At 41.0% G+C, this 12,582-nt stretch overlaps 1 protein-coding gene across 1 annotated transcript in view; it reads left to right on the top strand.

Annotated features, from left to right (window-relative positions):
- ARSB (arylsulfatase B) overlaps positions 1–12,582 on the top strand; it is a 201,200-nt gene that overhangs the window by 87,832 nt on the left and 100,786 nt on the right. Inside the window, exon 5 of the mRNA XM_054488965.2 lies at positions 11,344–11,587. Within this exon, the coding sequence (XP_054344940.1) occupies positions 11,344–11,587 (244 nt within the window). The remainder of the gene's footprint in view (positions 1–11,343; positions 11,588–12,582) is intronic.

Here is a 12,582-nt window from a genome sequence, read left to right as displayed (position 1 = left end):
GACTAGAACCTAAGTCTGTTTTACACATAAACACAAAGTAATTTTTGTGTGGTTTTAATATATAATTAATATTCTAATCTTTATCCTAGCATTTATGCTTGCTCTCTCTTTTTTTTTGTATTTCTAGTATAGAATGGCCTTAAGTCCAAATTTATTTCATCTATAACTGTATGCACTCATCTAATCACTTTGCTATGTCTTTTAGGATTGAACCTGCACATTTTCCTATGAAATACATGCTATTTTATTATTAATTGCCTTTTTCTACTCTGTATTACACTGAGAGTTATTTTTTTTAATTAGACATATAGTTACGGTATTGTGTATAAATTCCATTTCAAGACAAAGGAGCATTACAAAATATTTGTTATGAAAAGGGTGGGGGTGTTAGATTTGAAAAGCCCAAGAGGCATGTTATAGAAACAAACTTTCTTCTGATTTCAGTACTTTTCCTATCATTATAGTTGCTATTACATAAAAATGTAAAGTCTTGGAATGAGTCCATATTACTGCTTCAAAATAACCAAAACAATAAAAATGGATTTAACTTCTATTTCACCTACAAAATAACCTAACACAATTATTATATCCATCAAGTCCAGGGCATCCAGCCATAGTGCTCACACATATGCATAGTAATCACAAATTTCAATGCACAAACTTAGATATGCAAAGAATATAACTTACTTCTTTTTGACCCTGTCACTGAACTCAGTCCCGCTGGGGTCCCTATTCTGCTGGGTGGAGGAAACCTGGTTTCGGTCAATTCAGATCATCTCAGTTAATTCATGATTATCCTGGCTCCCTCCAGGGAGCCAAGTGTTGGAGCTGAAGGAAGTGTGTGGTCCATAGTCATCCTTGCATAAGCCTCTGCAGAAACATTCCTGTTCCTGGCTGGCCTTTTTATATCATCTATCTAGATCGTGCTGCGACCTCCTTGCCTGCGGAGACTCTTTGGACCATCCCTGTGCCACATTTGTGCTCTTCTCAACAGCAAATCAAAAACATTCATCAGTGGAGCTGCAACCCCTTCCACACTGTGGTGTGAGAAGCCTCCGAGCCTGCCTTCCATCACCTTGTGCAACCATTGTCATCTGCTGCTGCCACACTATACTGGGCATAAGAACTGCAGGGAGTCTTGCTATCCTCTCATCTGCCCCCCGGCTCCTCCAGGGGATGAGGCATGGTTCTTTCCACTCTTGTATCCCTACATCCATTATTTCTTCTACACTAGATCCAGTCCTGGGGGCAGAGCCCAAGACGTGTGCTTAAGGTCACAGCCATGTCCTTTAGCTTCGTTTCTAGTCCTCCCTCTTCAGCTGGCTCTGAGTGATTGCTTAAGCTAAACCTATTAGCTCATCCACCTGCTGACTATCCATTTCCAGAGCCCAGACATGGATCTCCCTGCCTGCTTCCTGGGTGGGGGGTCACAGGGTGGCAGAATTACTAGGAATGAGAAAAGCTGTTACCTAATATTTGGAAACATCATTCCAGTGGAGATGCAAGGCACATGAGGCATACTGCTTAGCCTGTAATCATTTTCTCTCTTTTCCATCTATATGCCTAACTTTATGCCAGGATAGTGAAAGTTTTCATGTGCTTATCTTTGTGAGCTTTGCAAGGTATCAGGTGAAGAAGGCAGGCACATTGTATTGCTGTAGATAGATAGGATTAGTGACAGGAATATGGGATATAAACCTTTTTGCTAGGTCTAAACCATCCTTAACTATGCCATGAGTCTCTCACTATCTTAATGATGTAGGGCCATTATTTTAATTTTTTTATTGTAGTATGCATCTTTCAGTGGTGTCTTCAATATACATCAGTGTGGATCATTTAATGTTGGAAAAACAGGTAAAGACACTTCAGTTTGTGGTCTACTTTTACAATTTATATTTTTCTTCTCCTTTCCTCCTTCTACGAAGATTATGTCCAGCAGTATGCATCTTCCTGACTTGCAGATTCTAGCCTGCTATAAAATTAGGACACCAGACACCGCACATATTGCTAGAATTGTGTCTGAGACTGAATAGGTCCTGAGTTAGTCTCTAATTGCATGGACTTCGTGGTGCCTATTGTGGTAACTCAGGGGCATTTGTTTTGATTTGTTTGTTTGGTTGGTTGGTTGGTTTGTTTTTTTATCCTGGCCCTTGGCTGTTCATCCCTTTGTCTCCTGCTGCAAGGCCTCCTGTTAGCCATTTGCCTCTCATTAGGCATGGAGCCCCAGGCTGCCTTCCATGTTCTTTCCTCCTGAGCAGCCTCCTCACCTGCTTGGGATGTCCAGTGTCAATCACTTGGATTCTGCCCTCACTCCCACTGTGCATGGCCTGGTCAGAGGTGGGGCTGCTGCCCAGGACTCTGGGGACTCACAGAGTTTATTTTACTTTGGCCTTGGAGAAAGTGTCATCTGCAGATCCGAAGGGGATGTTGTTATTATTGATTAAGTATGCATTCAATATTTGAAATTCTTTAAACAAGCTGCTTCATGTTTGGATATATTGAGTTATTTTTGTTTCTGCCATTAGATGTTTTACTCTCCGGTTATTCTTCAGGGAGGATTGTGCTCATCAGTGTTCTCGTGACTTTTGTTTGCCTCTCTCTGCATTAAACACCCAAACATTGGTGAGATCCTTTAGAATCTGGCAAAACTTCAGAGAACTCTGGGGAAATGAAACTGCCTGTCCACTCAGTTTGGTTTATTGATTTTTCTGAGTAACCTTAAAGGCATATCTTACTACTTAAGAAGTAGAGATTCAGTAAAATGTTGTTTCTGCTCCAAGGATAAAAATTGAGAACATTTAACTTGTATTATATACTTGGAATCATAAAGACAAATTGAAATAGTTGATGTCTGCCCAGATAGAATGTGCTAACTTTCTCTGGCTTAACCCTCTCTGAAAACACATTGACCTAAATTTCCATCTTTCTCACCATGCAAGTTGTTAGTACATCTGTTCTTTTGAAACCACAATTCTGTTTGTTCCTGTGTGTTGATGGTATTTTCACTTTTCTCCTGCTGCCCTTGAACTTGCCAGACTCTCCAGCACTTGTGTGGTACTTTTCTCATTCATTACTTCTCTAGTGGCATTACTGAAGGATAAACAGCTGTCTAGTCAAAATTATCTGGCCACGTTCAGTGGGTTTTAGGTCTGAAAGGAGAGCCAAATAATGTGTGAGTAAGCTGTAGTACTCCCTAAGAGTGCCAAAAAAATTAGTTTGCCCGGAAATCCATTAGTAAAAAATATCAAACATTCCTAAAAATTAAACAATAGGAAAAACAAACAGGGTTTTAGTTGTTAAAAAGGACAGAACAAACATTTGGTACTTTTACTCGCTTAATACATCAAACATGGGTCTTCTGTGCTACTTGTCAGGGGGATTCTGAATATGAAGATTAAACCTAGCATCACCCATACCTTCTAAGTGAGAGCACCTCAACAGTTTGTGCTTACCTTACAACTTTCATCTAAAGATCTCCAAGATCTGTGACTACTTATGTTTTAAATTATAGGAAAAAGTTAAGTTGTTGCTTGCCAATATGTAATAAATTAGGACACTGTTTTTCAGTTTCCAGTTCCATTTTAACTTGTAGAGAACAAACGTTTTCAATCTTTCAACAGACTTTGGAGTATTTTCATCCTTAATAAATGTTAAAGGAGAGATAAAACCCCATTGATATCTCAGCATTATAAGCAATGGCATTAGCCTCATTAAAGTGAGGAAATATTTTACTACAACCTTTTACAACATTTTTCTTTTTAATCCTCATTCATCCTTGATTTTGCCCTTTCCCTGCATCCATCTTTTTTTAATCTCCAAATCTTTTGGTGGCTACATCCGTGTATTAGTCTATTTTCACACTGCTGATAAAGACATACCCAAGACTGGGTAATTTATAAAGAAAAAGGCTTAATGGACTCACAGTTCCACGTGGCTTGGGGGACCTCACAATCACAGTGGAAGGTGAGGGAAGAACAAAGGCACGTCTTACATGGCAGCAGGCAAAGGCAAAATGAGAGCCAGGTGAAAGGGGAAACCCCTTTTAAAATCATCAGCTCTCGTGAGGCTTATTCACTACCATGAGAACAGTATGGGAGAATCTGCCCCTGTGATTCAATTACCTCCCACTGGGTCTCCCCTACAACACATGGGAATTATGGGAGCTACAATTCAAGATGAGAGTTGGGTGGGGACACAGCCAAACCATATCAATCAGTTATTTGGTGCCTGGCTGCCAGTCGCACTCCACCAGAATCCTCCTCTTGCTAGCCCAGCTGGACATTCTCCTTGCTGGTGCTCTTAGTCAAGATGTAAAGTCTGGTTAGTGTCTGAGCTGGCGGTCAGAGCACTTATCTGTCCTGAATGCTGCAAACCATTTTAAACCGCTACAAATAATCAAATGTGTATTTGAACAAATCTTCAGTTTCTGATGTTTAATTTGAATCCCAGGCTATTGTTATAGTGTTTTTTTCTATGATAGTTGATGTCCTTTATTTAAACTCATGGGAACAGAAAGGAGTTATCCTGACTCTCCCCGATAGTAAAAACACCCGTCACAATTCACTGTATTGTAGCACTTCTCAAGAAATTACCTATAGAATAGAGAATGCAGGCTGGGCGTGGTGGCTCATGCCTGTAATCCCAGCACTATGGGAGGCCGAGGTGGATGAATCACCTGAGGTCTGGAGTTCAAGACCAGCCTGGCCGACATGGCGAAACCCTGTCTTCACTAAAAATAGAAAAATTAGCTGGGCATGGTGGTAGGCGCCTGTAGTCCCAGCTACTCAGGAGGCTGAGGCGTGAGAATCGCTTGAACCCTGGAGGCGGAGGTTGCAGTGAGCCAAGATTGCACCACTGTACTCCAGCCTGGGTGACAGAGTGAGACACCGTCAAAAAAAAAAAAAAAAAGAATAGAGAATGCAATCTAAGAGGATTCTATGCTGAGAATACTTTGGTCTTATGAAAACATGATGTTTTGGAGTGCGGCTATGATACTTAAATCTAATATATGTTTAGTAAATATCCATATAGGAGCCTATTTTGTTCTGTGTACTTTGCTGGTGCTGATGACTAGCATACATAAAAATAGCTAATATTATTTAGCACTGCTTCTATGCCAGGCACAATATTAAGGTGGGTATTTTGTTATCCTCATTTCTCAAATGAGGAAACTTAGGCTCAGAGATTGAGTACTTGCCCAAACTCACAGTGCTTAGCTCCTCTCAGTTCCCTGCATTTCAGTGAAATTAGACATGGGGCAGTAGTGGTGATAGGGGAAAGTGATGATGGTCATAAAGGGGAAAGTGATGATGGTCATAAAACACCTAGACCTATACCTTTTTGTTTATATCTAGTCATCATTTAGCTCAAGTTTTCCTTAACTTCTGGCAGCAGAGTGTACCTAATAGTATAATTAGTCTTTAATTAAGAAGCAGCCTTGACACAGACACCCTAGTCTCTAATGTGTGACTGCATAAGGCTCCTGCTCCCTGTGCCTGGGCTCTCATCTCTCTGATGGTCACTTGGCTGGCTCTGTCCTGTCCTTATGGTTTCAGCTCCTCCACAAAGCCCAGTCATTGCCTACCATGAATGGAGAGATCTTATCTCTTTTTCTCACTCACTCCGTGAGGGACAGGACCTTGTCCATCCTGTTTGCTGCCCTTTTTCCAGATCTGGAGTGGTCCCTGGAACATGGCAGCACTCAAGAAAGATGTGTTAAAGGGATGAGTGAGTTTTTTCTTCCAGGCCAGGACTAATGCTTCATGAAATGCTCCCAATCAACCCTCTTAGACTCCAACATAACTGACCAGGGACCAGATTAGACAAACAATTCTGATATTTGTGGGTTTGATTTACTTAAATCCTCACTGGGGTCCAAGAGCACCCCTTGCCAGCTCCTATAGATTAAGCAGCAGTATGTAGAATGGCCAATGAAAAGTCAAGGTCACAGAGTAGCTGGACAAAGGCTTAGAAAAAACAATGCAGTGACTAAAGTTAATGTTTAGTGCCTTTAACCTCTATTTTTGGTGAGTGGCATTTTCCCTAATTATTTGTTCCTCCAAATCGTTGAGCCCTTCTCTGTGGTAGGACATGTGCTAGGTCTTGGAAATAAAAACAATAAGAAACTTTTTGCTCTTGAGGAGCAGAGTTCGTGGGGAAGACAAAGCCATGAACAACTGATTAACAATAGACAGAGCTAAGTATAGTAGAAAATGTGCATATAAAATGTAGCAGAAATACAGAGCAGAGATGAAGACCGTCTAGGGCACTAAGTGGCAGGTTCACAGAAGATGTGATCTTTAACCCGTGGCATTTTAGGCAAGGGAGCCAACATGTGCAAAGGCAAAATTAGCATGAAAGGGCATGACATATTCTAACAACAGGGAGAAGTTAGTTCTACGTGACTGACGCTCAGGGCACTTTTTATGGGGGAGGACAGGAGTTGATACCCAAAAAGGAGGTTGGGGGCAGATGTGAAGGATTCTATATGTGGGCCTGAAGTTGGAACTTTTTCCCTGATTGGAAAGCAATCAGGTCTGTAAACATGCATGTGGCCTGATTGATTTTGGATTTTACAAACACCTCTGGTGGCAACTTGAAGTGGTATGTAAATTAGCCCAGGAGCCCAGACAGAGGAGTGCCTGACCTAAGGCAATGGGCTGGAGAAGGGGGTATGATTGGAAAGCTATTTTAAAGGTAGACTTGGCAGAATCAAATGCACATTCTGTCAGAAATGATTCAATGTAGTGCAACAGGGAAAGAGTAGCCAAGCGTGGTGGCACACACTTGTAGTCCCAGCTACTTGGGAGGCTGAAGTGAGAGGATTGATTGAGCCCAGGAGATCGAGGCTGCAGTGAGCTGTGACCATGCCACTGCACTCCATCCTGGTTGGCAGAGTGAGACCTTGTCTCAAAAAAAAAAAAAAAAAGAAAAAAGAGAAGATTTGAGAAGAATATCAGAATGTAATTTGAATATCTAGGTAGATAATGTCTCCAAAATCTTTTAGCAGGAGAAGATTGAATTTACTGAATCCTTTAGATGCCTACTAAGACCTATATTAGCACTCCAGTTTGCATCTCAGTAATTTAAAAAAAAATCCAAAGAATCAACCATCAACAAGCAGATACTTTTCTGGGACAAAGAGGCTTCTCCATTTTTGAAATGATATTGCCTACTCATCTGTCAGTCACCGTTGCATCAGGGCCGTGTTCAGAGAGATGTCCAGGCCTGGTATGAGGCTGCTAGAGCCTTCCTTGCTTTTCCTTTTGTGATCTTTGAGTCAGGGTGGGAAGGATGACTAGGGTAAGCCCCGGCTGAAGCATCCACAGGGATGGTCGGATAGAGATGATGTTTCAGGGCAGCCCTCCACGGCCAAGCCACATATTAAATTGTTTGGGGAGTAGTCCTAAAAATTAATGCTGTCATGGTTTCATTTTGATTTTTATCAGCTGGATATGGATGAGGCTTCATTGTCATATACTTAATGTTTTTGCTCAGATCTTTGGCAAACCAATATTTTTCCATGACTTTTTGACAGTTATTTTTGTTCGATAATGAATAATAAAGTGAGATTTACGGTCTGTATATGATAATGTTTGTCTTATTTTGACATTTCTTTTCTAGACAGTAAAGGCCTTATAATTAGATTTTTCCCTGTGCCAAAACATTGCTGCAAAACCATCTCCCTGAAAAAATGTTTCTTTGCTTCCTTTAGGAGCTAGCGTCATCTTATTTTGATTTGGAAGTTTTTTCGTATGTCAGTCAGGAAATGAAACAAAAATTTATCTTGAATATGAATTCGTAACAAGAAAGAAATTAACTTTTGCCAAAAAATAAAACTAGAAGGGAAAATGAGAGGAAACATCTTTGAAATGCTGATGGTTCCATTGTCTTTTTAAATTCTAATTTATGTCAAACTTCAGTGAGCAATATAGGAAACTCCCTTTTCCACCTTGTTGCAAAAGAGCTTATTTTATTCTTGTTGCTACTCCTACCAGTTTTATGTTGAACTCTTTGAAATACCCAGGAGACTGAACTAGAACTTATGGACCGCACCCTATTTCTCATATAGTTAACCAACTAATGGCCTAACTCAGTGAATTCTGCCCCATTGCTGGTAAGTGGCAACCACCGGCCAGGTTGGTACAAGGACAGGCAAAGCTGAGCTGCCCTTCTCCTGAGGCCACATCTGCAGTTGGCGCTGTGTCAGGAGCGTCTTGAAGAAGTTGCACATGTGTCTATTGGCAGCGTTTTCTCTTTGGAGTGCTCTTAAAAAAAATAACTGTTGATAGAATCACTTATTGCTAATGGCAAAACATCACAGAGAGCTAACTGCAAAAACAGTCACACTCACTACATCCGTGGCCTCCCCTAATGATATGTGGAAACACCTTCCCTTTCCTACAGTAGCAACGTGGCCAAATTCTCTGTACAACCCGGAGAATTTTCCTATCTGAGTCATAACTGAAGAGCTGCTCCTAGAATCAGATTCCAGATCCAGCCACCCTTGTCCCCATCATCTCCACTCTTATTTCCACCATCTTCATCCAATACTTTCCATTGAGCACTAACAAATATGTGCAACTGAAGGATACTACATAATATCTCAGAGAAGTGTATCTATTTAAAACAGAGACAACAGGCTTCTTCTAAAGTATTGAGCCAACATCACTTACAGCGAACCAGACAACAGAGTGAAATAATCATTCTGTCTCAGCCTTTCTTGATATCACGGGAAGAGTGTAGGCATTTCTTTCCGGTGTATTTTTGTATCACATGAACAGCACCTTCTTCTAAGTTGCGATACTTTGGTTATGGGTGATTGTTACTCTGTGTAGTATCATGAGCCTGGAGGAATTTCTTCTGTCTACTGATGGTGACCTTTTGTTGTTTTGAATATATGGGTCTGCTCAGCTTCAATATGAAATGGAATGTGTATTTCAAAAACTGGCCTGAGCGAATGTTTGGGCCTTGAGTTTTTGTCAAGAAGCGATGTGGGGAGGTTTGAGGAAAGGTTCTTATAAGTCTGTGATGTCAAATGATGAGATTTTCTGTCACCAACCCATGTGTTGAAGAATTGTTTCCTCACCTGATCTAACTCAAGACTCTTCTCTACTCCCTTTCAAGAAGCACAGAAAAGAACTGAGAACTGGTGTGTTAGGGGCTCCACCAAAAGTTTCCTTGGTAGTAGAGCCTTGAATTTCTTCCCCACCAGCAGCTAAGGCTTCTCTAAAAGGAGTTACCATCACCTTGAAATAACTTCCTATGTACACTCATAGGAAGAGTGTACACTTTCCTGAGGTTGACCGTACTTGTGGTTTTCATCATGAAGTGAAAGTTTATGTGGCCTACATGTGTGAGCCCACTCTATACTAGGGATAGCAGGAGTGTGGTGCTCTAGGGGCAGAGGCCTGGGGTGTCACACAGACCTTGTTGGAATCCTAGCATTGCCATCTATTTGCTCTTTGGCTTTTTCAAACCTCCTTTTAAAAAAAGTGACAAAATGGTTATAATACTAAACTATTTGGGTTGTTGTAAATTTTAAGAACAACAGCAGTTGCTACCATATATTGAGCACTTAGGTTGTGTCAGGTACCCTGCCAAGAAAAGATCATAAGCAATGTCACTTCATTTCCATCATAATACATGAAGTAGCACAATGGTTTGGATGTGGTTTGTTCCCACCAAAGCTCATGTGGAAGTCTAATTGCCACTGCGTCTTGGGAGGTGGGGCCCGGTAGGAAGTGTTTGGGTCATGGGGGCGGGTTCCTCATGAATAGATCAATGCTGTCTCCCAGGAGTGAGTTCTCAGTCTCAAGGGAATGGATTAGTCCCCATGAGAGTGGGTTGTTATAAAGTGAGGTTCTTCCTCCTCTTTGGTCCCTCTTTACCTGCACCTACTTCTCCTTCCACTTCTCTGCCGTGTTATGATGCAGCACAAAAGCCCTCACCAGCAACTGATGCTGGTGCCTAGTTCTTGGACTTATCAGTCATCAGAATTGTGAGCCAAATAAACCTCTTTTCTTTATAAATTACCTAGTCTCAGTATTCTGTTATAGCAACACAAAATGGACTAAACCAATTAGGGATTGTTATTTCCACATGAAGATGAGGAAACTGAGGTGGTATATTACCCCTGGCCACACCGCTAGTGAGTGTCTGGCCTCAGGCTTCTATTCCAGGTCTGCCAACTCCAGATTCTGTGAGAGATAATGCAAAATCAGAGTCATGCCTAGTGCAGTCAGTGCTTAACAAGTGTTCATTCTCTTTCCTCCCAGGTGCATCTTGTAGCTTTGATAGAGCTCTGGTTTCTTAATAAATTTTTATACGTAACATTCTATACAGCAGGAGGTCTGTCATACTGCCCTCATGTGGCTCATTTGGGTAATAGTTTTTTTTTTTTTAAAGTTTAATGCAAAATATGTGTTATTTAAAATGTGTCTCTAAAGTCACCTAAATCTGTGGATACTTTTGGAGTTTGTATGATTCTATAACCTCAGTATATAAGAAATGGCACTTTTTCTTTTCTACTGTCCACTTTAATGTCTAACTCTGAGCCCTCACTTGGCTTGGAAGATACTTAACTTCAGTTACTCTAGTAACTTCTACCCTGTCTTTGCCAAGATCCCCCATTCCCTCTGTTGTTTTGGAAGAGAAACCTTCTCTTCCATGGTATTGTACATAATGAAACTTTATTTCACCATCCTGTCAAGAAGGGAAGAATTTTTTTCACAATTATTTTTTCCATCTAATGCTCTGTTTACAGAGACATTTATCAACCACTGGAGAAATACTTAGCTTTCACGCTTAAGAAAGAGATATTATTGCCAGAGAGTAGAATGTTAATTCATTTTCCAGTTTAAATTGCAGAATTTTTTTTTCCAAGAGGAAAAGAAAAAGGTCAGTTTTTGTCTCCACCTATAAGGAGCATTAAGTCACTAAGCGAAATTCACTTAGTTTTCTCTTCATGCATGGGGAGGGTCCCAGCTTCCATGGACTCATTCTCCCATGCTATACAAAGTTACACAGGTGTATTTAAAGTTTAGTGGATTATTTAGCATAGGGATCTCTCCAAAGCATTTATCATCGAGGGACTGCCTTGTTTTCCAGTGGCCCTCTCCATGGACGATTTAAAGGTTGATATGTGTCACACTGGGCCTTAGTTATGTCTGAATAATGAAAGGCTATGTCAATGGGAAAAGGGAATTTAGGGTGGGAAAAGGCAAGGAATTTTCGTTTTTTATTATTTAAGCATCATTTAGTAACAATGTACATATAGTCTCTGTTGTTAAATGTATTTAAGAGTTAACATCATCCTCATGCCAAGACCTTACTGTGTTTCAGATAACGGAGGGCAGACTTTGGCAGGGGGTAATAACTGGCCCCTTCGAGGAAGAAAATGGAGCCTGTGGGAAGGAGGCATCCGAGGGGTGGGCTTTGTGGCAAGCCCCTTGCTGAAGCAGAAGGGCGTGAAGAACCGGGAGCTCATCCACATCTCTGACTGGCTGCCAACACTCGTGAAGCTGGCCAGGGGACACACCAATGGCACAAAGCCTCTGGATGGCTTCGACGTGTGGAAAACCATCAGGTACCTACATCCTGCCCTTTTTCCTCCCAGGGCAGAAACTCCAAGAGCAGCCTGACTCCATTGAGCAAGAATGATAGCTTTTGTGTTAAAATGATAGTTCAGCTTACAAATACATGATTTTTAAGAAAAATAAATGCCTTTAGAGACATCGTAAGTATATATATTTTTAAATTATAAATTCGAGATTGTGGGCCTGTGTTTTACGTGAAGAACAAGATTGTCCTCAGCCCATCGCCCTCCATGGAAGGTCTTTGAAGCTGCGAAGTTTTGCTTAGAAGTAGGCTAGGGTATTGTTAGCTTCCTGCAGGGGGTCAGGGGACTTGTCCTGTTGTCTGCTAGAAGAATGGAGGACAAAACAGCAGGGAAAAAGCTGGAACTAGGGATATGTTTATTTCCATTTATTAACAAGTATCTAACAAGCACCTATTATGTGCCGTACCTTCTTCTAGCTACTGAGAAATTAGGAATGAAAAAGTGAGTCAAGATGCTGCCTCTTAGGAAGCTGTATTCTAGTTGGGGGAGAAAGATGTTGGACAAATGAACACACAGATGAGCAAGGTGACTGCCAGTGGTGATAAGTGCCAGGAAGGCAAAAAAGTATGTTGTGATAGATAGAGCTGGCTGGTGTGAAGGAGATACATCAGGGAGCAGGACCCAGACTCAGATTTGGAAATCGTGGTGGTCTTTTTCCTGTTTAACCCCCACAGTGTAGAGAAATAGCCCCCAAGGTTAGGAGGCACACGCCTTAGAGGATGCAAGATGTTCCCTTGAAGTACAGGAAGAAAATTTCAATCTTGTATTTGTATTAATATCTAATTTCATCTCATCCTTTTTTAAGTATATGTTTTATAAGACACATATTAGTAGACTTGTACATAAATCTAATTTATAAATAAATATGCATATATTGGAGGTATTATTTTTATGGGTGGAATGACAATTGTCTGTTGCAATGGTTTTCAACCTCTGTTTGGTGTTACAGCTCTGTTTGGGGG

The sequence above is a fragment of the Pongo pygmaeus genome, chromosome 4 (genome assembly GCF_028885625.2).
Source record: "Pongo pygmaeus isolate AG05252 chromosome 4, NHGRI_mPonPyg2-v2.0_pri, whole genome shotgun sequence".
Classification (NCBI taxonomy): domain Eukaryota; kingdom Metazoa; phylum Chordata; class Mammalia; order Primates; family Hominidae; genus Pongo; species Pongo pygmaeus.
Note: the sequence above shows the minus strand (reverse complement) of the source record. Positions and strands in the feature narration are given on the sequence as shown.